General features: G+C 38.9%; 1 protein-coding gene across 1 annotated transcript in view; it reads right to left on the bottom strand.

The window, feature by feature from the left end:
* COL24A1 (collagen type XXIV alpha 1 chain) overlaps window positions 1–24,860 on the bottom strand; it is a 150,441-nt gene that overhangs the window by 81,116 nt on the left and 44,465 nt on the right. Inside the window, exons 12-19 of the mRNA XM_054212881.1 lie at window positions 24,454–24,498; window positions 19,969–20,022; window positions 17,420–17,464; window positions 12,504–12,557; window positions 12,368–12,412; window positions 11,978–12,031; window positions 11,291–11,344; window positions 8,249–8,302 (exon numbers count right to left, since the gene is read on the bottom strand). Coding sequence (XP_054068856.1) covers window positions 8,249–8,302; window positions 11,291–11,344; window positions 11,978–12,031; window positions 12,368–12,412; window positions 12,504–12,557; window positions 17,420–17,464; window positions 19,969–20,022; window positions 24,454–24,498 — 405 coding nt within the window. The remainder of the gene's footprint in view (window positions 1–8,248; window positions 8,303–11,290; window positions 11,345–11,977; window positions 12,032–12,367; window positions 12,413–12,503; window positions 12,558–17,419; window positions 17,465–19,968; window positions 20,023–24,453; window positions 24,499–24,860) is intronic.

Genomic DNA, 24,860 nt, shown 5'->3' with positions numbered 1-24,860 from the left:
TTCTGTTTATTTTCTATAACCTGTTCTTAACAGGATGCAGAGAGACTTAGATGGGATGCAAATATTTTTAGGTGTGTTTATATGTTAAATTAAAAAAAAAGTATAAAATAAAATATGAAACAGAATTATGATTTATTAAAAAAAATAAGTTTTAGCACTTGAATACTAATGAGTACTAAAGAAAACGACTAAAGAGTAAAAAGGAACTGATCTGGATTTTCAGAATAAGTGGAACAACCCTAAGACACAGCATTTCACAAAACATCACAGTGGTAATTTTGCTATAAAGCAGTAACCACTAGTAGAGCTGTGCAACAGCTCCAACATGCCTCTAGGTGGCACATAGCATATTAGTCACATGTGACCACGGTGCCCAGACCAATACAAGTACTCACTTTTATCAGCCTAGATTTCTATACAGTTCATAAAAGGAGTTTTTTAAAAATCCTGATCACATTTATGTACTGAAATACGCTGAAGAGTTAGGTCAATTCTTTGGAAGCTGCTAACTCATCCTTTCTTAATTTTAAATGTATTTATTCACAGACATTAAATAGTTAGCAAGGGGTGAGTTGTTTTGTGTATCTGTAAATCTTCAAATTTCTAATGTGTGAACAAGTGCTAAATGCTAACACAGAGACGATTTCCCTCATGCCAATAAAAATTCCAGAAAAGAATCTGTCAAGAAAAATGTCTATTTAGACAGATTCTTATACTTGTTTAAGAGAATACATCTATTTATTTATTCCCATAAATACTTCTAGAAGGAATTCAGTAAGAACTATGAGATGTAAGTGTTGACAAGCACTATCACAGTTAGAACATTCGGACACTAAACATTAGGAAACCTTTCCATGTCAGGCAAAGTCTTCAGTTGCGAGAGGGCCACTGGCCTGACAGCATCAACATGAGCGATGCATCTAAGAGTTTAAAAAAGTCATCATTTTGTCTTTGCTGTAAAGCTGGATTTAGTCTTTTCTTCTCAAGCACTATCACAGAGAAAATGCAGATGCTATGGCAGTATTAGAACACTATTTCCAAGATGTTCTCACATTAATAATCCATGAGATAACTGTTATAATCCAGGACACAGATAGGCACTTAAGACAATTCCAGAAAATGAATGAACCACAAAGGACTTCTTAAAACACCTCAGCAATGGTGCTTGCCACTCAGATTCCAAGTAGTGAAGTGGTATACGTTTCTACTTATATCTGAATTTGCCAAGAGTTACTCAGCAGCCAACTCCCTGTGAAGCTACTCCAGATTAAAAATTCATTATTCTTCCATAAGCAAAAGGCCAGGAGATCAAGGTAGTTTCCAGCTGCAACGTAATTTTCAGCAGAGACTATTCAGAACAAAACATCACTCAATATTATGACTTCTACTAAGGAAACACAAAGTGTAGATTCTTATCTTCCCATCAGTCTGGCAGCTGGCAGGTTACAAATTATTTTCAAAAATCTTGCTGCAGATGTGGCCTTTTGCCAGCAAAGCACTTTAGAGTTCACTCAGTTTAATCACACTAGAGGTGGTGTCAGAAAAACCTGAAGTACCAGCTATCTCAACACAAACGCACTTTAACCTTGCTGTGAAAATGTTGCTTTTTGTACTGAAGATGTTTAAATATAAAATTAACATATTTATTGATGTCAATTATCTACATAATCTTTAATTAACAAAAAATGCAGAGACTGATGATCAGACTGTTACTATGTCAGGGCACGTCTTTTTGTACTGAAGTCAGTGTCTCAGAGATGAGGGATCTGCAAAATCTGTTGCTTTTCTTTTGTTTGTTTTCCTGTGTGGCTGCTAGCATGGAAGCAGAATATCAGATGTGTTTGGAAATTAAACTCCATTTCCACTAGGAATTCTCTTACATTTGCAGAATCCCACTCACTCCAAGCTGTTTCTACACGACATTTGCCAGCATTGCTATTAGTCACCGACCCTCATGATCTTTAGCTTCTCAGCAGCTCTCAATGGGATAGGGACACGAGTGCTGTTGGAAGAGCACCACAGAGCAAAATCCTCTCCAGGGACTGTGATAGTCCCTTCGGTTGCCAAGTTTGCCTGCTCCAATATTATTTCATTCAATCACATGCTGTGTTTCATTTGAATAAGAATTTAGAATGAATTTTCAGAAGCAATACTGACTGGATGCAGCTACTGAACTTCAACAAGATACACTATTAGAGCTTTATTACTAATCATTATCAAATTACAAAAGGAAGATTTCTGCATAAAATTTAAATCTCTCTAAACTGAGAAAATGAGCTGTGATTTTGTATTCTCAAATAAGAAGTTTTTATTATTCTTCTGAAAGGATGTGCTATGCAGAGATGCAATTCAATTTAAAAAAATCTATTTTGTTCTCCACACAGTTTTAGAAATGTCAGTATTCACACAGTTACAGGACTTTGCTCTTTGCCATTTACACAACTGTGTGGCAGTGTCAATAATGTGCCAAGTAGAATGAGAAAAACAGTAAGAAAGAAAGGATTTGAAATGAGCTTTCTCCTGCGTGTGCCAAAGTTTAGTGCCAGCATTTTTAAAGGCCAGAGACAAAACGTTAATTTTTTCTTACAAACCTTCAATTCTGATTTTGGAAAGGATGGAGGAAGGAATCTAACAGTACAAATTACAATTGCACAATTGCAATTTGTCAAAGAACAGAAAAAAAGGGCAATCATGGATTATAGCATACAATACAGGAAAGCTTTGCAATTTACTGTTGCTAAGATGTCAGTAAAATGATGCTGATGTTGCTTTGTGCTTTTGTCTAATTGCACATGGCAGATCTCTTCAGCCATGCTCACTGAAACACCAGTGATTGATTTTCTTGTGAGAGACTTAAAGTCACGAGTCTTCCAAATGTGATGCATCATCCTTTAAAGCCATCCAGGCCATCTACATATTACATGCAACACACATTAGAATCATTGTCCTTACAACAAGCAGTCTACTAGTGTAGTCTACTTTATAGTGTGAACAAGGCCCTGCACCAACTCTTCAAAAAATGTCCTTCACAGACCTGCTTGGATGCTTGATGGCCAAGAAAGGGGCTGGTGATTCACCTGACTGACCAGCACAGGAGCACCGGCCATCAATCAACGTACTATGGACCAAGTCTTGAAGCATTCTGTAAATCTACAATGTGAAAAATTAAGAGCTTTGGTAAAAAACTTCAGTGCAGACCCACTCCAAGGATCAGACAGGATAAATCCAGAGGGAGCTTGGTACAGTTTGGCTGTTGAACTCTGTTTAACAGTCTCCCTGTCTGCCCCGAAGACTTCCAGTAGTGAACCCACAAGGTGCACCACAGAAGATGTGGTCTATTGGGCAATCACGGCCACCTGATCAATTATTTTCACAAGACTCAAAAATCAAGCCAGTTATTCAACACCAACAGCTACTTTTGTGGAACTTTCCAATACATATAACAATGCTAAGCAGAGAGATGCATATTTTAAAGTTTTGTTCTGGCTTATGATGAAAACAATCATCAAATGTAGGCATTTCATAAGAGAGAAATAATAGATTATGTACTTATTTCAAAATATTCAGGCTCAGGTTTATCTTACAAGCCCTCCAATAACAGTTAAATGACTAAGGTCTGAGGAACAGATCTTCTTTCAGGCACGCTTCTAATGATATAAGTGACAGTGGGGTTAAGCAAAGCTTGAGTACAGAGGAAAGCCATCAGGAACAACTCTGTGCATTTTGAAAATCAAGTATTCCTAACTCTAAACCTTAGAAAAGAGATGAGTGAGTCTAGAAGAGAGTCAGTGAAATAATCCTTGTGCAAGAGGAAATCTGTTCTCCTGCAGGAGGATTATTTCACTGTACATTGCTTCTATGCTGCTAACAGCTGTGTGCCCATACGGATCAGACCACACCTTGACTAAGGCCAGACTGAAAAATTTAGGCCGAAATTTCAAATTTATTTGCAAGACTACCATTTCGTCTAAGATAACACCAAAACCCAAGAGCCAAAACAGTGCAGGTGTTTAAAAATCAAATAAAAAACATTTAGATATTAGCTTGCTTTACTCTAGGCAGATTCAGAATTTTAGGAGTTAAACAATGCCCTGGGTAAAGCAACACAAATCAAGTTTTGTTTATCTGCATGTCCCTTCTTTTCTAGTGAAGTCTCACCACAGCTCTCCCTGGAAAAGGAAAATCTCCAAGATGACACGTTCTATGCAAAGAACCTATGAAGGTCTGTGGAAACAGACTAAGAGCTAACAGGCACAAACTGAACTATCATAATCACTCTGAAGAAAACACAAAACACAGGAGGGTCACATGCGCAAGTATTCAACATTATTAAAAAGTCAAGGTAAATCGAATATTCCTGCAAAATTAATAGATATTTCTTGAAAAAAAGATCAGAGAGACATACTTATGTCAAATAAACTTATGAAAGGACCAGTTAGAGATTCTGTGCAAAGGCAAGCAGAAAGTATAAGCAATTCTACAACAACAGTTCTCTAGATGTATGCCAGAACATGCAATTAATTCAGCTATAAAATTGTCTTTATTTCTATATTTCCTTCAAGTCATTTGCATGCAAGTTATTTAATACACTATTGAAACAGAAGGCTGTTATCACTGCACTCACGTGGCATTGTTTGCACAACCTCAAAACATCATATAAGATAAAACATGCATTAAAAATAAGCTTTTTTTTAAAAAATGAACAACTCAAAGCAGCCAGTGATTCACTTATGAAATATGTGCTTTTTTAACTGTTTACTATGATTTGAATGTATCCTTTTCCTTTGTAATGCTATTGCCTTGAGCATGAAACATACCAGCTGAATCCCATATGAGTACCTTCCTGAAAGAATAAACTAACAACTTCAGATCAAAATACTGCACAGATGAAAAAAGTTCTACTGAAGATAATGACTAATGCTCCCTCTGCTCCAGATGAAACCTATTTATAATACTCAGAGCACATCTGAAGCCACATCTGAAGGAAACTAACACCCTCATTCTTGGCAGATAATTAAATGTGATTCGTAGAGTGAAATTTAGCTATAAAATATTCTGAATACATGTGGAAGCCTGTTAAAACCTTGTCTAATTTCATTCACATTAACAATAAGCATTACATACTTCATCGTTCACAGTAAACACAGGCATTGTGGGTTAAAGCAGTCAGACCAGAACTTTCCAGTTGTCATACCAGTAAAATAAAGCTCTCTAGAAAGTCAAAATTTTGGGTCTTAATTTTTAGATGCATGACAAAGCAGGAAAACGTGTAAACTGATGAAGAATATGCTCCATAAAGCGCTCACTAAAGATATCCAGTGCTTTGTGAGCAGCACAAATTCAGGCACACGACAGACCTTGGCTCTGCGGCAACATACCCAAAAGAGAATTTGGCTTGACGCTGCAGGACTACTGCACTGAAAAAAACACACTTGGCAGCCGACCCTCGTACAGCTGCCCAGGGAGCGAGCACAAGACCTTTGTCCCTCTCTTTACTCACTCCTGCCCGTCAGCACCGCAGTTCTCAAATGGACCCTGACTATGAGTGGGTGGCTTATTTCAACTCTGAGCTGATGTACCTAGGCTGCACAGCTGCAGAGGAAAGACTGAGGAAGCAATTCAGTGATGACCTGCATATAAAAAGCCAAAAACCCGGGAGGATGAATAAAGCCTGCCAGGCCCGCTCCCACTGCTGTGTACAGAGATAACTACGGACTTCAGCTGCTGTAGTGCCTTGATTTACAGCAGTTTACACAGGAACAAAATTAGGGATGTGATTGCTTATTCTTTATACTGGAAATGAAATAAATACTCAAATGTGTAATTGGAGAGACCAAAGGATCCCCAGTTTCTTATTTCACACGTACCCAAAATAAACTTGAACATGGGGACAGGGTACATTTATAAATCCCACTGTCTCAGTGTTGGACAAAAGGGGAGAGACATAGTTTGAAGTAGGATCTGACAGGTTCTGCCACTGGGCAGACACCTGCCCAGTGGCAGAACCTGTCAGATCCCACTTCAAAGCCTTGTTCCTCCTGCTCACAGCAATGCCCAACAAATCTCAACATAGTCTTTTTTTTTTTTTTTATTCCAGTAAAATCTTTCCTAAAGGGCATGTGGCATGGGTTGTCACGTCCATACCAAATTCAACGCACTCCTCTTGTAAGAAACTAATTCATCATATTCTGCTCTTTCCAGAAACATCAAGGGGAACATATAGTATAGGATGTAATGTCTGTTTTCTACATGGGGTCACAGGAAGTCTGACCAGTCAGATAATGAAATAGGAACATGGAAAGCAGCCCTGTCTGACCTGCTAGCCGTCTGGTTTTGAAAGACAGACATTATTAGATATACGACAGTAGGCTTTTCTTGTAGGAAAATCTGCACTAATTGCTTATACTTAATATATCCCGTTGTGTCTAAATAGCTTCTGGCAACAACAATTAGCTTATTTTTATAAGACAAAGTAACAGGCAGAGTAAGATACAATCTTCAGCTTTAGCGGTTATTTAAAATTCCTTTTATTATAGAACTTCTAGAATTTCCAATTTGGCCAAGATCCTGGTATACTGCTGTCCTGCCTGCCTTCTATTTCTGCTATTTTGCCATATGGTTACCATGTTTTTATGAAGTAAAAGAAGGCAAAGCTTCTTTTACTTTATTTGGATCTGTCTTGCATGATTAAAGTTAAGGGAAACATTGCTTTGTAGTTTTAAACCTGACGTTTTGCAGACAATTATTCAAAGAAAAATACCTGAACACTCAAGCTTTAATTATCTAACATAAAGCACTTTATTTGCCTTCTAATGGCTGAAGTACTTCCGCACCCCTGAGCAAAAGCAAATGCTGAGCTTTTCAGAAAGCAAGTTTTCCCATCCGTATCTGCCCTGAGGGTACTAGCCCTGAATGATCAATTTCTCCCCAGGCCCAAAGGAACAGTGTGCCTGGGCTGGAATAAGGGACTATGAAGGACTACCAGGATAGGCGATCAGGGTCACCAGACACAGGCTTCAAGACAGAAAATTTGATGTTAACCTGCCACCGGCCTCCCTTACTGGAAGATATACAAAGAGAAGAGATGATGCAAGGATCTCAGCCGAAGAGGCTCACAAAATCTAAAATCCTGAGCCACAGAGGGAGGCAGCTGGAGATGGCTTGCACAGGCTTTGTGCCTTTTTCATTCTAACTGAAGTGCGTGAAAATTTCCTCCCCATCGATTAAGACATACTGGCTTACTCTGAAAAGACCATCTTGTGTTGCTACAACACATTTCCCAGTGAGTTTTCCCGTAATGAGGGCTCATCTCCAGTAAGAAAGTGTGTTCTTTAGGATTTAGAGGAGCTATTACAATTAAGTAATAAAACCCAATAATTTGTTCTTTGAGGATCAGAGGCCTTGGGCTCCCTCTTAAAAAAGGCAGGAATAGAGAGCACCTTGGTTTCAAGAGATATGCTCACAGAGTTATTGTATCTTTTAAGGCCAGAACAACCATCATTGCTAAAATATATCTTCCAGACATATTTAAAAAATAAAAAAATTCATCTGTTGGAGCAGGCTAATTAAAAAGAAAAATCTGAATTTTTTGTTTTCATCTCTCCAGCAAATATATGTGTGTCTGTGTAAGCCTATATCTTTCCTGAACAGTCCACAGCATTTTTTTCCTATAGCCCATGGGATAAATGCCAAAAAGGACCGAAATGGAACAATTCAAAGACTGATTTAGTTTCTGTGTAGACTTCCATAGTACTATACATTTCTTAGGCAACTGCACTGCTAAATTCAAGTGCTTGGCAATGCTTCCTATGTAACTGGTGTTTATTCTTTGCATTCCTTGCAAATAATGTTATTTTGTAAGAGACAAATATGCAACCAGGCTTGGGAAATCCCATTTGTAAACATGCCGTAGAATTCATGAATGGAAATGTGCCTGAGAAATCACATGAGCCTCATTCAAGGTCTAATTCATTACACCTAGATTCAAAAGAGAGCAAATCCTAATCACATAGGCAAATGAGGAACTACTTTGTATTCAAAGATCCTGTATATTAATATTTTGCATTAAAAGTGCTAGTATCTTTTGTACTTTATGGAAGAGAATTAATTCATCGGCTATGACTGAATAAAAAGCATTTTCTAATTCAACTAGGACAACAACGTTTTGTGAAGCAAACCCATTTACCTCTGATTTTTGTCATTTAGAACTAAATGATATTCAATTTACCTCTATTAAGCAATTTCTTACCTCTGGTCCTGGAGGACCCAATGGTCCATGGGATCCAGGATCTCCAATTTTCCCCTTTAAAAAATCCAAACAGTTAGATTTTTGATGATAATTTATTTTTTTAACAACAGATCATAATGAAGATTTTAAAAACATTTATCAAAAAGAAAGCGAACAAAAGTGTTGAGATGACTTTTCCACTAAATGGGAAATTCTACAACTGCCTCTCTTTGGATTCAATTAAGACTAGTTCTTCTTCATATCTCTTTGAAGTCACAACCAAAAATGCAAATTAGCTTCAGACAAATAAAATTGGGAGTTTTGGTATAGTCCACATAGTCATGTGAAAACACCTCTTGAAATATGCAACTGTTTTCACAATAAAAGCTACATATTATTTAAAAGTCCAGGAAGCAACCATTATGGGTATTGGTTGACATACTTACCTATATAGTTTATGTATTCAATCATGGCCAGAGAAATGGCAGTTTTGTGATTAACAACAGTTAAATTAGGTCCTATCCACATGTTATAGTGACTCCATTGTATGCAGATGGCACACCTAAATACTGACCAAATATTCCTTTAAACTATGTATGTCATTCCATGTTTTTAAAAGTTTGCTGCTGCTACTGCCATAATTAGGTGTTCCTTGAGCAAAAGGAGCCGGGCACCGCTGAAAAGAGCTTGGTCCCATCCTCCTGACACCCACCCCTTAAGCATTTATAAGTGTTGATAAGATCCCCCCTCAGTCGTCTTTTTTCCAGACTGAAGAGACCCAAATCCCTCAGCCTTTCCTCATAAGAGAGGTGCTCCAGTCCCCTAATCATCTTGGTAGCCCTTTGCTGCACCCTCTCCAGCAGTTCCCTGTCCTTCTTGAACTGGGGAGCCCAGAACTGGACACAGTACTCCAGGTGCGGCCTCACCAAGGCAGAGGAGAGGGGGAGGATGACCTCCCTCGACCTGCTGGCCACACTCTTCTTGGTGCACCCCAGGATGCCATTGGCCTTCTTGGCCATGAGGGCACATTGCTGGCTCATGGTCATCCTCTTGTCCAGCAGGACTCCCAGGTCTCTTTCAGCTGTGCTGCTCTCCAGCAGGTCAGTCCCCAACCTGTACTGGTGCATGGGGGGTTATTCCTCCCCAGGTGCAGCACCCTACACTTGCCCTTGTTGAATTTCATAAGGTTCCTCTCTGCCCAAATCTCCAGCCTGTCCAGGTCTCTCTGTATGGCAGCACAGCCTTCTGGTGTGTCAGCCACCCCCCAGCCCCCAGCTTTGTGTCATTGGCAAACTTGCTGAGGGTGCACTCTGTGCCCTCATCCAGGTCCTTGATGAATATATTGAAGAGGACTGGACCCAGTACTGACCCCTGGGGAACACCACTCATCACTGACCTCCAACTAGACTCTGTGCCCCTAATCACTACCCTCTGGGCTCTGTCTTTCAACCAGTTATCTGTCCACCTTACTGTCCATTCATCTAACCCACTCTTCCTAAGCTTCCCTATGAGGATGCTGTGGGAGACCGTGTCAAACGCCTTGCTTAAGTCAAGGTAGACCTTATCTACCGCCCTCCCCTCATCTATCCATCCAGTCATGCCATCATAGAAAGCCATCAGATTAGTTAGACATGATTTCCCCTTGATGAATCCATGTTGAGTACTTCTGATAGCTTTCTTTTCCTCCACATGCCTTGAGATGATGCCCAGAACGAGCTGTTCCATCATCTTTCCAGGGATGGAGGTGAGGCTGACCGGCCTGTGGTTCCCCAGCTCCTCCTTCTTGCCTTTTTTGAAGACTGGAGTGACATTGGCTTTCCTCCAGTCCTCAGGCACCTCGCCTGTTCTCCAGGACCTTTCAAAGATGATGGAGAGCGGCCCAGCAATGATATCCGCCAGCTCCCTCAGCGCTCTTGGGTGCATCCCATTGGGGCACATGGACCTGTGAATATCTAATTGATCCCTCACTTGATACTCCTCAACCGAGGGGAAGTCTTCTTTCCCCGTTACTTTCCCCAATGCCTGGGACTCCTGGGGGCTGGGCCGAGCAATAAAGACCGAAGCAAAGAAGGCATTCAGTAACTCCGCCTTCTCCGCATCCTCCATCACCATGGCTCCTGTCTCATTCAACAGTGGACCCAGAACTTCTCTGGTCTTCCTTTTGCTTCCAATATACTTGTAGAAGCCCTTCCTGTTGAGCTTGACATCCCTAGCCAGGTTTAATTCCAAGGCAGCCTTGGCTTTCCTTGTTTCATCCCTGCATGCTCTGGCAGCACTCTTGTAATCCTCCCAAGGGGTCAGTCCATTCTTCCACTTACTGTAAACTTCCTTCTTCCACCTGAGCTTTTTCAGAAGCTCCCTGCTCAACCATGCAGGTCTCCTGCGTCCCTTGGCCGATTTCTTGCTCTTTAACAGCATTAAGTATTGGCTCTTTAACAGCATTAAGTATTGGCAGCTTTTAATTATCCACCGAAGAGAGGCAAATAGTAGTGCTAGGAACAGGTGAGGAAAGAGACAGGTAACCCTGTGCAATACCTTTTCTTCTTCAACATTTACAAACCCAACAGAAGTGTCACCACTGCACAGATGCCTTTAAACTTGCTAAAAACATCAGCAAATATTGGAATTCATGACTACCCCCATCCCTGTAAGAAACAACTGGCCATTATTAATGAGATTTCCCACACTCTCTCCAAATCCACTTAGCCAAAATTGTCATCTTGGCAGCTCCCAAAGCTCTCAGTGGATTTGTTTCAAACAGTACCAACATGTCTATTCCCCCACAAAGTGACTGTCACAGAACACCTAATATCCTAAACACTCCTGTATTAAAAGCCAACACGTACACTGATCTCTGTAATAAAATCTCACACGTTAGGATCTGACTCACTCACTAACCAGTCACTAGAAATAAAAGCAGCTTAGACCTTTTCTTTTTTTGTGCATTTTGAATTAGGCAGCTTCTAGAAGATTACATGCAGTGTGAACATAAGATAAAAAGAAGTATCAAATATAACAACATCTAGTGATACACTGAGAGCAAAAATTGATGTGTAAACTTACTGGGGGGCCTGGCTTCCCTCTGATCCCTGGGGGTCCTGGTAAACCGAGAGCACCCTGAAAAACGAAAGCTATTAAATACACATGAAAATGTATTGTTGTGTTATGTTGGAAGCAATAGATTGCTACACTTTGCCACCTGAAACAGGCTTCGAAATAATTCTGTGGGATAAGAAATGTCCTCTAAAATTCAACTTTCATCAAAAGAGTTCTCACAGGATGTGCTATTTCAGTGACTTCTGATGTACTAGCCAAATAGGAAAGAAGATACTTATTTATCTCAGTTTCAAGATATGAAGGAGTATACCAGACCATGTGCTGCTGCTAACCACAGTTGGTCCAGGTGAGCTGCAGATGAACCTCAAGGTTCAAGGGAAAAATATCTTTTACAACAGTTTCTTAGGGGGTTTCATATCATACCATAATTCTATTCTTGTTTGATGCATCTCTGAACACATGGCAGCCAGAATTCTGCCCATGCCTTTTACTTGTCTTTGTTCACTACTTTCCATAACTAAGTTTTAATTAGCACAGCATTTCTTAAAAATATGTTAATTCAGTGGTATCTAGTAACTTTCACTACTGCATTCTACTTTTATGCAACTGAGTTATTGCATTTTAAGAGACTCAGAAGCCTGACGAAGTTGCTGAAATTGAACAATTTTGTAAAACTATGCAATTATAAATTACCTTGTCTCCTGGGTACCCTTGGTCTCCTGGCTCTCCTGCAAGGCCATGTTCACCCTAAACAACATATTATTTTATACAGACATATGTATGTGGCTTAAAATGGGGTATTCATGAGAATTAGAGAAGAAGAAAGATTAATTTAATATTTCCTATTTAAAATTTACACAGATCTTTGAAAGACAACGCAAGATGCTGCACTGAAGCACCCCCTCCAGCAAACCCTATAGACACAGCACTGGATGTTGTTATGTAATTTTAAAAATAAAAGTCAGAAGATAAATCAAAAGGAAAAAGGGAAGGTTTTGCCAAGTACATTATTTTGCTCAAGATTTAATGAAAGGAATCTGAAAGAACTATATAACCCTAAGATAATGGAAATATTTAAATCACCTTATCACCTTTCATTCCAGGCTGTCCCATACTCCCTGGGAGACCCTGTTGAAATGAAGAAACCAAAAATTCAATGTTTGTGTATAATTTGGAAAGCAGCATAGGCACCAGGCTGTGAGACTGTTTAGCATCATACCATGGGCCCTGGAATTCCTGATGGTCCACTTGGTCCTGCTGGCCCAATGCCTCCCTACGAGACAGCAAGAAAGGTAACTGCATTAAACATTTGATGAAATGGAGTAACTTAAAGACTGGTAACAGAACGTGGCATTTTCTGCACCACAGAGAGAAACTAAAATCTTTTTCAAGGGAAAAAGATTCCCCTAATTTCTCGGGGAAAAAAGAATCCATATTATAAGCCCTCCACCTTTACAGTTCCCAACCACATCAGCAGAAACACAAGAAACGGAACTTCTCTCTTTTCCTGTAGATTATGTATTGAAGAGAAGATAGTGCATTAGGCAATGCAGAATAAGGAAGCTTTCTTTTGTATGGCAGCTGCACATTTGGTGGCTGTTCCCTCTGTCCTTAGGGTTACATGACATCACTACTATGTAAGCATCAAATTTGGCTTAAAGGTATTATTCTAGCATAAGCAGTGCCATAAAAAGTGACTTTTACTAGGTTTTCTCATCTCTCAGTGACTTCTGCAAGTTAAAAAAGAGAGATGGGATTCTTCCAAAATATCAAGTGTGCAAACTTAAGTTAAGTTCTTACAGGCATGCTAACTTTTTCTGTTCTCATGTACCTTCAAAGCCCTTACTTCATCTTTCCTTATTGGGATTTATATGGACAGTTTTATGACTTGAAAAAGAAAGTGAACCAGAAATGAATAAAATTAAGAATCATTAAAGATCAACACAGCAAGAGCTATACTATTAATGAAAGATGAGCTAAACCTAAGAAATTATTTAGCAATAGCTAAAACGACATTACAGAGGGAAAAGTCTATCTATTTTCTGCCTGTTCTACCTCTGGAAAAATGAAAAACACCTCTGGGGCTATGCAAGAATTTAGCTACAAATATGAATAGAGAAAACTTTTGCCATTTGCTGAGACTGACATGGAAAAGATGAGATGGACACCTACTGATTTCCAGTTCAGCACACATTCATTATTTTCTGGAGACTCTTTCAGTAATGTTAGCAAAAACATTCTTCTGCAGCCATCATCAGGCTCACGGCTCACTGAAGTAAAAGGAAGACTGATGATTTAGTGTCTCAACGATGCTTGGTAAAGCTTCCAGGAAAATTGCTACTCTATATTGCTTTAGCTTTCCATAACTGCTTAAATGGTATATTCTGTCATGTTAGCTGATGCCAAGATAATTTGTTTACGTTGCTTCTCTTACTTGTGCTATATATTCTAGTTCAGCAAGGCATTTCTGTATTAATGCTGTATGCTGAAATGCATACTTAGGGTAACAACAGCATTGATTGGAAAAATCACAGAGGGATACTGAGCTGGGAAATTCAGCTTACAAAAGCAATAGGAAGAAGCTCCAAAACAGCTTTACAAAATTCTGGTTGATAAAACCCCTGTCACAGTCTTCGAAGATATTGGGTGACTTAATTAACAGCAAAGAACTAGAACTATACAAAAACAAAACTGAAAAATGATCTCACTGATAAGAATAGGATTGAATTAGTAAGTCTGACAATTTTTTAAATCATCCTCCATCTACAACAGCCTTGCTAAATGTTAGCACATGCTTATTGGTTTGGTTAAAACTTGCTGATAGATAGAAAACAAAAATTACTTCAGCTATGTAAGGAATGCCTTTTCCACTATATCTATGGGACAAGTGAAACTAAAACCAAATTGCTTTTACCAGTCAAAAAGATAAGATACCAGAAAAGGAAAACTAATACTTCCTAGTATTAGGCGGTGGGGTTTTCTTTTAAAGGGAAAAAAAAAAAAAACGTAAAAAGAAAAGCTAGCTCTTGTAACTGTAGTCATAAATTTTCTGAAAGTCTTCATCTTATTAAAACTCATGGCCTTGCAAATCTTGAGACACTGGCTGCTCAGCCAGCCAAAAATCTGAACTTGGCAACAACTTTTTACATTGAAAAAAAATCACAGAAGGAAGGAATTATTAGACTGATGCTGCTTACTTTGCCATTGTTCTCATGAACAAACACAAAAATGTAATTAGCTCTTGATACTGCATACAGCTGGGCTGGACAAGCTACTTGAATTAATGCTGTTGGTTTCTGCCAGAAGAATATATTTAATCTTATGTTCAATATTGCATCTTGTAATAGTATAATGTGTTATAACTAAGTATTTTAGAACAAACATCGAGGTCTCTAATTCTTCACTTGGTTTTGGATGACCACTAGCATCTGCTGAATAAGGGCCATGTGAAAACAGAGGCCAGGGTGTACAAACCCATTTGGACAGCAGGTGTGGTCAAGGAACAGGGTTGCACCACAGAAGCTGTATTTGGGGATGCTGGGGTCACCTGACATTTCCCTGGGGTCTTGGTGATACTCTGCTACAGTTTAGAGTGCAATGATCCCTCGTAAAGAAAGTCTGGAACAAAACACAGCTCTTCCAATTAGGAAGTGGGAACCAGAGTAACTAATATGATGTAATGCAGAGACACAGAGGAGTGCATAATTCTACTACGATGCCTATACACTGTGTTAGTATCCACAAAAGACTCATGCCAACTAGATACTGAAGTCCTCTTTAGCCCCGTTCCGACCTTATTTCAAAACCCTGACTAGATTTGCTGATGCTTTAGAAGCTTCCAAAGGGTGTTCAGAAATCTGGAGGAAATGCTGCTGGGCCATTTTTTTCAACTGCAAAATCTCACTGTACCAGTAAGGTCTTATCAACCATGGCGAGTTAGCCACCCCTGAGCGACAATGCTAATGTGCCTTGGCTAAATAAAAGATGATACCTTCAAAAACACCCTAATATACCTGTAAAATCTATTAAGCTGTCAGAAGGATGTACAATGACCCTACCTATATGGAGCCACATTTCTACACCACAAACACTTGTGCACACATATTTTTGCTCACGTGTTTGTCATCCCAAGCACTAAACTCTGTTAAGACCAGAAGCTCATTTGCAAAATTATTTCTGCCTCCAAAAATGTCATTGTTTTTCAGCATATATACATACACCTCAGCTACAAACACACAAGTGTATGGATCAAAGGAGCTCTCTACTCCATAGAAGACTTCCAATTACTTGCAGTCAAATGGAGCTGCAACAGATGATGTAAAGTTTCCAACAGTTCTGGGGGGTCAAACTCTAATTCCAACAAAAGATGGGAATATCAGCGCACTCCCTGTAAAAGTTTTGTTCCAAATTGTCACATTGCAAAACTAAAAACTATACACGAGAAGAATTAGCTTAGTAATTGTACATAATGAAGAAAGAAATGTCAGTTTCTATACTTTATTTTGTCGTTACTTTGAATACAAATTATGTAGAGCACATGGGAACATAATGCTTCTTTACACAGCTGGAACTGTGCAAGAGAGTCCCACATATAAATGAGAGATGACAGGCCACTCAAATGGAGTTCACAGGCAAAACAATTATTGATTTCATGCTGGTCAAAATCTAAAAATGCCATCTTTTTTTTTTTTTTTCCAAGAAATAGCTCTCATTACAGTTATACTTCAGCTATGTACAAGTGGCGAAGGCTTTGTACTGGTGATTGAAAATAATTTATGTATTTCACAAAAAGCTATTGACAGTCTTTCTGTGTGACTGCAACTCAGCAACATAGCAAATGGAGCTTTGACCATGCAAACATTTACACTCATGAATTCTAGGAAGGACTAAACTACTAAGCTTTAGTCAAAATAATCAGTATCTTTTTAGAAGTGACATATAGGAGGCTTTTTGAAAAGCCTCAGATACATTTGTGCAATTATCAAAGTCCTTGAGATAAAATTCCAAAGATGGTCATGTAAGAAAGAAAAGCAAACTATAATTCAAAGCAAAGTCTCAAAGAGTGCAACCTCCAGTCTCGTGAGTGCTTCAATTGGCTCAAATATGTCAACGGACAAGAACACAATGAGTCATGTTTGCAGCCTGACGCAGGCTGGAAGCCAGAAAGATTCCTTGATCAAGCTTGTGTGCCTTCACTAAACCAATGCCATTACAATCCCAGTCGGGCACCAAGGGACGACTTATAGGAATATTTTTTTGTTATGAACATATAATTAGAAAGATAATAATAATAGAACTATCATACTTCAAAGGAATAGTTAGATGACATCACTGTAAACTAACAAACTTATCAAGAATGTTTCAGATCTCCAGATATCAAAAAAAACCCCTCCCATGGAGGCAATCATGGCCTTCTTAATTCAAGTGTAAACATGCTATTTTCTCCCACATGTTATGAACTATGAACATGGCTGGGTAGCCAGCCTTGATTAAGCCAACATCAAGAATCAAACCCAGGTCCACTATCAGTAAACACATGCATTACTTAAAATAAGGGAGTAAGACTACACGGTATGAAAGTATCAGTCTTTCCCACCTCCTGTAGGACTCATTCACATCACAGCTTTTCTGGAGCAACTGTATTTATACAACTATAGCTTGCAACTCCATAATGAGTGAGCATCACAACCTTATTCTAAAAACATGAAAAAAAATTTGAATACAATACTGTATACAAGACAAAGTAATTTTGCTTAGGAATGGATTCTGCTTACAATTTGGAAGCCATATACAGGGATGAATGAGGGCTGTGGATGTTAAAACATTTGAAAGCACTGCACTTTTCCAAAAAGTAACACTGCCTTTAGGGGTATAAATTAGCAAACTTGTTTATTTCAAATAAAAAACCCAGACACACCAGATCAGAAATAAGCATACAAATCCAAACCAAGTGTAGAAGTACTTCATACCAGCAATATGACAGCAGCTTTGTAGAGTGATTTTAATTAAAATCATGGCTAAGTAAACCAAAATCTGTTTAAATCCCTGGATTCTTATATTTGTTTTTCTTATTTCACAAACATACAAGACAAATAGTCTAATGAATCCACATCAAAGTAACAAAAGTGTACTCACTCTTAGGCCCGGAAATCCAGGAGGCCCAATGCCACCAACAATTCCCTTCAAAGAAAATGAATTTTAGATTACCTGAATTTTACCATTTTAAAAAATTCCCAGTGATAAGATAAACAACAGTGATCTGCAAAGCAAGTCAGTTGGGATTTTTATAGAGAGTTCCTGAAAAATGACAGCTTATCACTGCACAGGGGAACATGCTTATTAAAATTCCTGGTTGTGAAATTAGATCTCAAGATATTTGTATCACGAAATCATTCATGAATGTGAGATTTGTTACCATGATATTTAGAATGGGAAGAAGAAAAAAAAATATTTTTTTGGGGTGGAAAAAAAACCCCACACGAATTTACGAAGATTTCTTTAAAAGATAAATAAAACACTGTCTCAGTTCATAGAATTAAAGGCTACACTCTCTTTGTGAAAAAATATTTCTTGATACAAACTACAGTATTTGTACTTTATGTAGAAGTGACAAATTCAACAGTACTCTACTACTGCCTCTGTTGCACTGAATTTTAACTTGGCAGAGGCTAAAATTCTGAGCACCACGGAAGACAGTTGCCAAATCTCTTTGCCCTGCATGAAAGGGGTATTGTAGCCCTCCAGGTCAGCGTGCTTTGCGCAAGCTGTCCCAACACCTGGGACCTGCTGCTCAATGGATATTATATGTAGGGTTCACCGCATTCCATTGGCACCCACAATGAAGAATTTCTATGCAAGCAAATCTGAGCCCATTCTGAAGCTGGCCAACACGGCATGGCTGCTGGGCATGGCACAGAGGACACCTTCGTGCTCTCCTCCCTCCTCTGGTGTGTACACACCTTCTCCAGCCTCCTCCAAACTAAGCACAGGGGACATTGAATGTTCTAGCAATGTCCTCTAAGGCAGACTGACATCCTCAGAGAATTGAGAGGGTGTTGTGGAAACGAAGGATGGCATTACTCTGTTAAGGAGAAGAAATTAGGCATGGAGACAAATGTCATTAGTGTCAAGTCAGCACATGGGAAGAAACGTCCTCCCTTCAAGTTTCTGCCACCACAGGCCTCCCAGGCAGCCCCTGCTCTCCACTGCCAGCTCATGAACAGGCTCTGTAAATATCCCATTAGCACTGCAGCCCCCTGCAGCTGCAGCTCTGGCCCCTTCCCTGAACAAGCCCTGCAGGGTGAGTTTTGGGGGAGGAGGGGAGAGGGGTTGCTGCCTGTCTAAGAAGGCAGTAAGATCAGCAGCTGTCTTGGCAGATTAGAAGAAACTCGTTTGCAAATGCTTGCGTTAAAACAGGCTTCTTTGTAAAGCGTAAGTCTGTAATTTCAGATCCAGGCTTTCTGAGCTTGTTTCTATTAAAGTACTGTTGTTCTGCAGACCTTGTGGAAAGACAATATCTGCTTTATCAGGAATGGAGGGAGACTTGGGAGTACCAGGAAGGGAAGGAAGAACTAACCTTTTTATATCATTTGCAATGCAGCTGGTGACACACACAACCCCTCAGAGGGCTTTCAAGATGAAAAGCACCATATTGACATTACCTGATGTTCCCACAAGGGGAACTTTGCCTCAGGGACCAGAAATGCAAAATCTTTTTTTTCCTATGTTCCAAAATGCTGACACCAAACATCAATAACCCACCAGCAAAATTCATGTAAACTTTTCTAAAACAAGTTTCTAAGATGGATGTCAAGAAAGGGCGGGCCTTCAAAAAGGAGACCGTCTCTGCCCAGTTGCTGACTCTGGTCCATATCAGAACAACCTTTAGACACAAACTGAGAGCAGTTTCCAAAGGAGCATCCAACAATAAAAGCAGATTCAAATCAGCTGCTCTTTTACCCAGCACTTATTGCTGTTGCCTTGTTTGGCCTAAAGCCCTTTCACTGGTTTCTCATATCAAAGGAAACCTGAGTTTGGAGTCTGCAGCCAGAGTTTCCCTACAAATACAACAAGACAGCGAAGCTCCTTTGAGGGCAGCCAGTGAAGTGATGTGACTGTGCCACAGTTTGAATACCATACCACAAGAGCACTTTAGCCTGCACACGCTGCCAAGGACAAAGCTGTTATCATACTGATTATAATGCACTAAATGACATACTAGCATAATTGTATTCAGTAACAGTTCAAAGGATGAAATCAACTATCAAATGCATAAGCATAGGAAAGCTAGGATTTTGGCATGCATGCAGAATCCCAGTTTGTTAAGGTGATCTTAGAATAATGGTTTAAATAAACAACACAAAGTTATATCCAGCGCAAGAACTTCTGAAGACAAAACATTCATCAGTAGTGCAATGAGGACAGCAAGATATCTAATTCTCAAGGTAGTCAGCACATATAGCAGTGGAAACTGTGTTTCCTCAGCAGGTTTCTGGATCTTTTCTCTCTCACTGCTTATTACAGTACTACCCTAGCAATTTCCATGGAAAAGTAACAGTCCAAAGTTTTCCTGTGGACTTTGAGACCTTGCTGTTGAGGCAAAAGTCTCCTTTCCATTTGGGAAGGGAGTTGAGTTGACTGTTACAAATTTCACCATGTTAATCAACACACAATTTGATACTTACAGGATTCCCATCTGGACCAGGGGGGCCTCTATTTCCAAAGTCACCTGGAAAACCCTAAAGCAAAAGAAAGAATGCTTGTTCTTTATTGTCCAAGACACAAAGGGTGGTCTGAACACTGAATTCCTATAGGTATTAGAAATTAGGACATCAGCAAGTGGTTTCAGGGAGACAGATGGACGAATGGGAGAAGCAGAAAGTTTCAGCTGCACAGTTCAAATGAACAGCATAGAACAGTGGTATTTATTTGTCTCCTAAAATCATAAAGAGATATAACTATACACAATGTAAGCATAGGCCAAAATCAGATGACTGAAAGCTTTAAGAGCAATATTAAACAAGTATTACTTGAATTGTTTGCTTGGAGTCTCTTTTCCTATTTAGTGTTTTTACTTCAAATATTTTTCCTGTTACCTACAGCACTCAAACATCTGTCTTCTGTTCTCTCCTTACCCTTCCCCAGCTATTAATGTTTGCAATCTTAAGGTGCTCACAGAAAAGAGACTTTTCCTGGAACTGAAAAATCTCGCACAGTATTAGAGTATTGAGAAAATCGAGAGATGCACTGACCTCAAGAAATCCACTGCAAAGCACCAGAGCATTACTAGCTGATCTCCACGGGGAAAACAAGAAAATTCTACCCTTACAATAATTTTTACATGAAATAGTCTTCTTTGTCTTTTCACTGTTTGGATGTCTTTTTACCCCTCCCTGCATATCACAAACAGTACTTTAAGGCATTAACCTTTCACCTCTGTAAGACTGTTCAAACCTGCTGCAGGTCAAAGGTACAATTAATTTGGCCTTTTTAATCTACCTTGTTTGTAGGACGTCGATATGTCTGTCCAGCTCAGGACTTAGTATAGCATTGTCTGTCCTTAATGGAATAGGGGATATGCATCATCATACGGTATTATATTGAACAGCAGTCAGGAAGAAAATGTAAAACTGTGGCAAGGAGGTGGAAAAATCATATCATAAACCAAAGTAGTTTAAGCACTGCTTAAGCTATATTTGTCTTTAGTAATAACTGACACCAAAATTCTATAAAAGTTAAGACAAATTTTTATGTTTTCATATATATATATATATATATGCATACATGCTGCTGAAACAACGTGTTGAAACAATAGGCTCTCAATTCCCATCATCACGCATGATACTGTGAATTCATCTGAGAGATGCTTAACACACCTATACCATCTTTTGGGTTGATTTTGGTTGGAGTTTTTTTCTGCATTCTCCTGCAAATTCAGGAGAGCAAAAGATTGCTGTGTGCTTCTCACAACAATGAAATTTTTATTCAGGATCTGATCATGGAACTCACAAATAAGAATTATAGCCATAATTGTAAGATCTGACAGTACAGGTCTTTATATGTTACCGTCTTATCATTTAAACAGCAGAGGTTCATAGGTTAATGGTCAATAAAGCCGATTTCATTGATTCTCAAACTGTACACCACTGGCCAAATTTTTGCACAACTCTGAAAACATACTGTAAAATTTCACACATACAAAATGGGTATTTAACAGTGCCTATATTGTTAAAAGCTACCAGCTGATAGGATGTAGACAATTTATTACCCTTTCCTTAATAGCATAATATTTTGGTTGTACTGCTTACCATTGCTAGATGTTGGAAGAGGCAGAATTGCCATAATACACATGAATACAAATAGTTTTAAAAAAACCACACAAATGAGGCATCAAGAGTGAAATGGAGGATGCAATGGGACAGTTTTACCAACCACCAGATCATAGATCAGGTCACCGATGATGGTTTACATACAGCAGGAACCCAGCATAGCATGAGTTACGAAAGGGACAGATTACCCACAGTCATCATAATCCCATTCTCAACAGCATGTGTCTTCTAACTGATACTGATAAAACTATCTTAGTGAGTAGAAAAATGAGAGGAAAAAGGCAACATAGGAGAACAGTCAGAAAAGTCTAAGATGGCAAGTAATATAATACTACTGTGCAACAAGTGTTTTATTACATCATCATTTAACATTACTATTAAGCATACAAAGGGCAACTATTCATAATTTCAATATAAAACAGAGCATGTTTTTACAGTTACAATGGACTTGATTAATAAATTCTTGTTATAACTTACAAGGTCTGTTCTGTCACATTGACTGCTGGATTTAACTAATCCCATATAGCAGAAAACTATGTAAAAACATTCCCCCAAATATGCTCAAACTATGTATGTAAAAGCACTATGCATCATACTAAAAGGACAGACAATGCATTAAAAGTACTGCAGAACTAGCCAAATTTCATATTACAAGCATACAATGGGAAGAAATTGAATACGTATACTTTTACTATGAAATATTTTCTTTAAAACATATTGTATGCAGAACTAATCTAAAATTCAAACAAATCCACACTGTATAATCTTCACAATAAAGATTTTGGTAATTGAATATTTTGTTCCATTTCAAACATGCCAGAGATGTTACAAATATGACTAACTATTCAATAAACCTGCTAAGTAGTAGCAGTTTGAATTGTAAGTGTAACAATCCCTTGTACGATTCACTTTTCTTAGACTTTAATACTACTTTCCAAAAATGAGATCATATTTGGGATCTGTTTTTTTCAGAAGGATCTCTGCCAGTCAGACAGGTTTTTCTTCCCCAAGTATTATTATTGACAGAAGTTTTCTCCAAAGACACATGTTGCATCCTAGAACACAAGGTGACGAGCCTGACTTCGGGCACTGTGCAATTACCATGCCAAATTTCTTTTGGAGACAGTGCTCTGCCCCAAAGCACTGGCATTGTTAACTCTGGGACACTGTGTTTAAAGACATTGTCATCAGAGCTATCATTGCCTAGGGTTAAAATAACACACATTCTCTAAACTTGTGATCCAGCAAAGTACTTCAAGTCAGGCTCCCATGTGATTGCTCTCATGGTTTGGTCCCTATGTAGATCATACAGAGGATTTGTGATGAACGTTGGGACTGAGGACGTGACAACATTACAGAGGAATCAGTACTGAATGAAGTTAATCATGGACATTGTGCAGAGGTGCTTTTTGTGCTCTATCACCTATGTGAAACCTCTCTGAATTGATTTATATAAACAAAAGTCCTTATCAGAGCACAGCCTGACAGTGATAGAAGTTGTGCTTTTACTGCAAATGAAAAAAAATAATGCTTACCACAGCATGCAGCGCATCAACTGTTATGGATTGAAACAAACAACTACACTGGTAATCAGAAGCCTCAGTGAAACCCACCACTGAGAATGAGATTATAATGCAAAATCTGCGTTCAGAGTACCCTGCCGTCACCTCCTCTTCCCTTTCCACACTGAACAGAAGCCTTTGCTTTCCGTCCAGGTTCTCCTTCTTAAAGGCTGCACGTGACTCACCAGAACAGCACATTGACAACTACTGACAGGTACTGATGGCACAGACCCCTGCTTGCCCAACACTCAGATGCACAAAGTAGCATTTGATTCATATTATAAACAAACCACAATATGGTCAGCAAGCACAGGAGGCACCCTGTCCTGCTAGCTGAGTAATTAAAAAACAGATTCTTACTTTGATTTTATACCTTAACAAAGGAGCTTCAGAAAGAGCAGTCTATCAGGCTTAATGACACTTTTCTCTGCTTGCCTTTCTTTACATCAAAAGGAAATCTATTGAAGGCTAGTGCCTTTTTTGGCTGGTGTTAGATCACACACAAAACAAAACATAATTAAACAGAATCCTCCTCAACTCTCATAGCATGCATCAAGGGCCAAGCGACGGTAATCACACTACTACTGCTGAACAAGCTTGTTCAACATGCTAGATTAAAGTCATCTGAACTGCTGAGCACAACTGAGTGCGCAACTGAAGAATGCTATCGCAGTTTCCAATCTCAAACCACAAGGCAAGTTAAAATTGGGAACTCCTAGATAACTTCAAAGACTTAAAATAATAAGGTTGCAACAGAAAACAAAACACTTGGCATTGAAAATATACCACAGAAAATATGTAAAACTTGATAATGTATACTTGGCAGATTTGTGTTTATTCTCAGCTGTAGAAATATATGTTAAGTAGAGGACAGCTTTAATTTACCATAGTCCAGAAATATCAGATGTTAGAAGCAGCTGATTCGCATTCAAACCAACACCAAAATCAGACTTATGAAACTTGCATCATATCTGTACCTTGTGCTAACACTAATTTTACAGAACATATTTATGTGTTTCTGTCATCTTTTAACCCTCATGTAGCTAGTATCAGCAACCGGCCACAAGGCTCATCCTGTTAAGTCTTCCGCACTTCAGAACATCTAGTAGTTACAACCTGCACAGAATCTGCAGCACTACAAAGTACTAACTGGAAAAAATAGAACATAATCTATAGAAAAAAATAAAACTAACATTCTTCAGCTGATTAAAGTTACAGAGTGAATTACAGGTGCATTTACATTGGCAGCAGAAATTGTAACAAGTGTTAGAAGCTTTACCTGTCTCCCTTTAGGGCCTCTTTTTCCACGGAAGCCTGGGATGCCCTGAGAAAGAAACAACCCACCATAACTATGTTTTCTTTTCTTCAATAGCTTAAATTCAAGTAATTAAAACTGCATTTGATTGGAAAAGACACCATTGGTCTTTTAACAGTGCCAAGAAGCATCATTAAAAAAATAAAAATATTTGTGCAAAGAATCATAGAGACAATGTCCTACAACAGGGGGGCAGAAACACAAACTTTGCTTGTCTTTTCTGTGACCACATCAGAACAACTATGAAGAATAGCCATAACCTGTTTCCATCAAAGTATACGGCCAGACATCCTTTGTGCTCAAGATAAGCATGAAAAATCTCAAGCGTGAAGTGACCGAGATTAAGATTTCCATGACTGGTTTTACTGCAA

The sequence above is a fragment of the Rissa tridactyla genome, chromosome 8 (assembly GCF_028500815.1).
Source record: "Rissa tridactyla isolate bRisTri1 chromosome 8, bRisTri1.patW.cur.20221130, whole genome shotgun sequence".
NCBI lineage: Eukaryota > Metazoa > Chordata > Aves > Charadriiformes > Laridae > Rissa > Rissa tridactyla.
The sequence above is the reverse complement of the archived record's forward strand: the minus strand, read 5'-3'. Positions and strand labels throughout refer to the sequence as shown.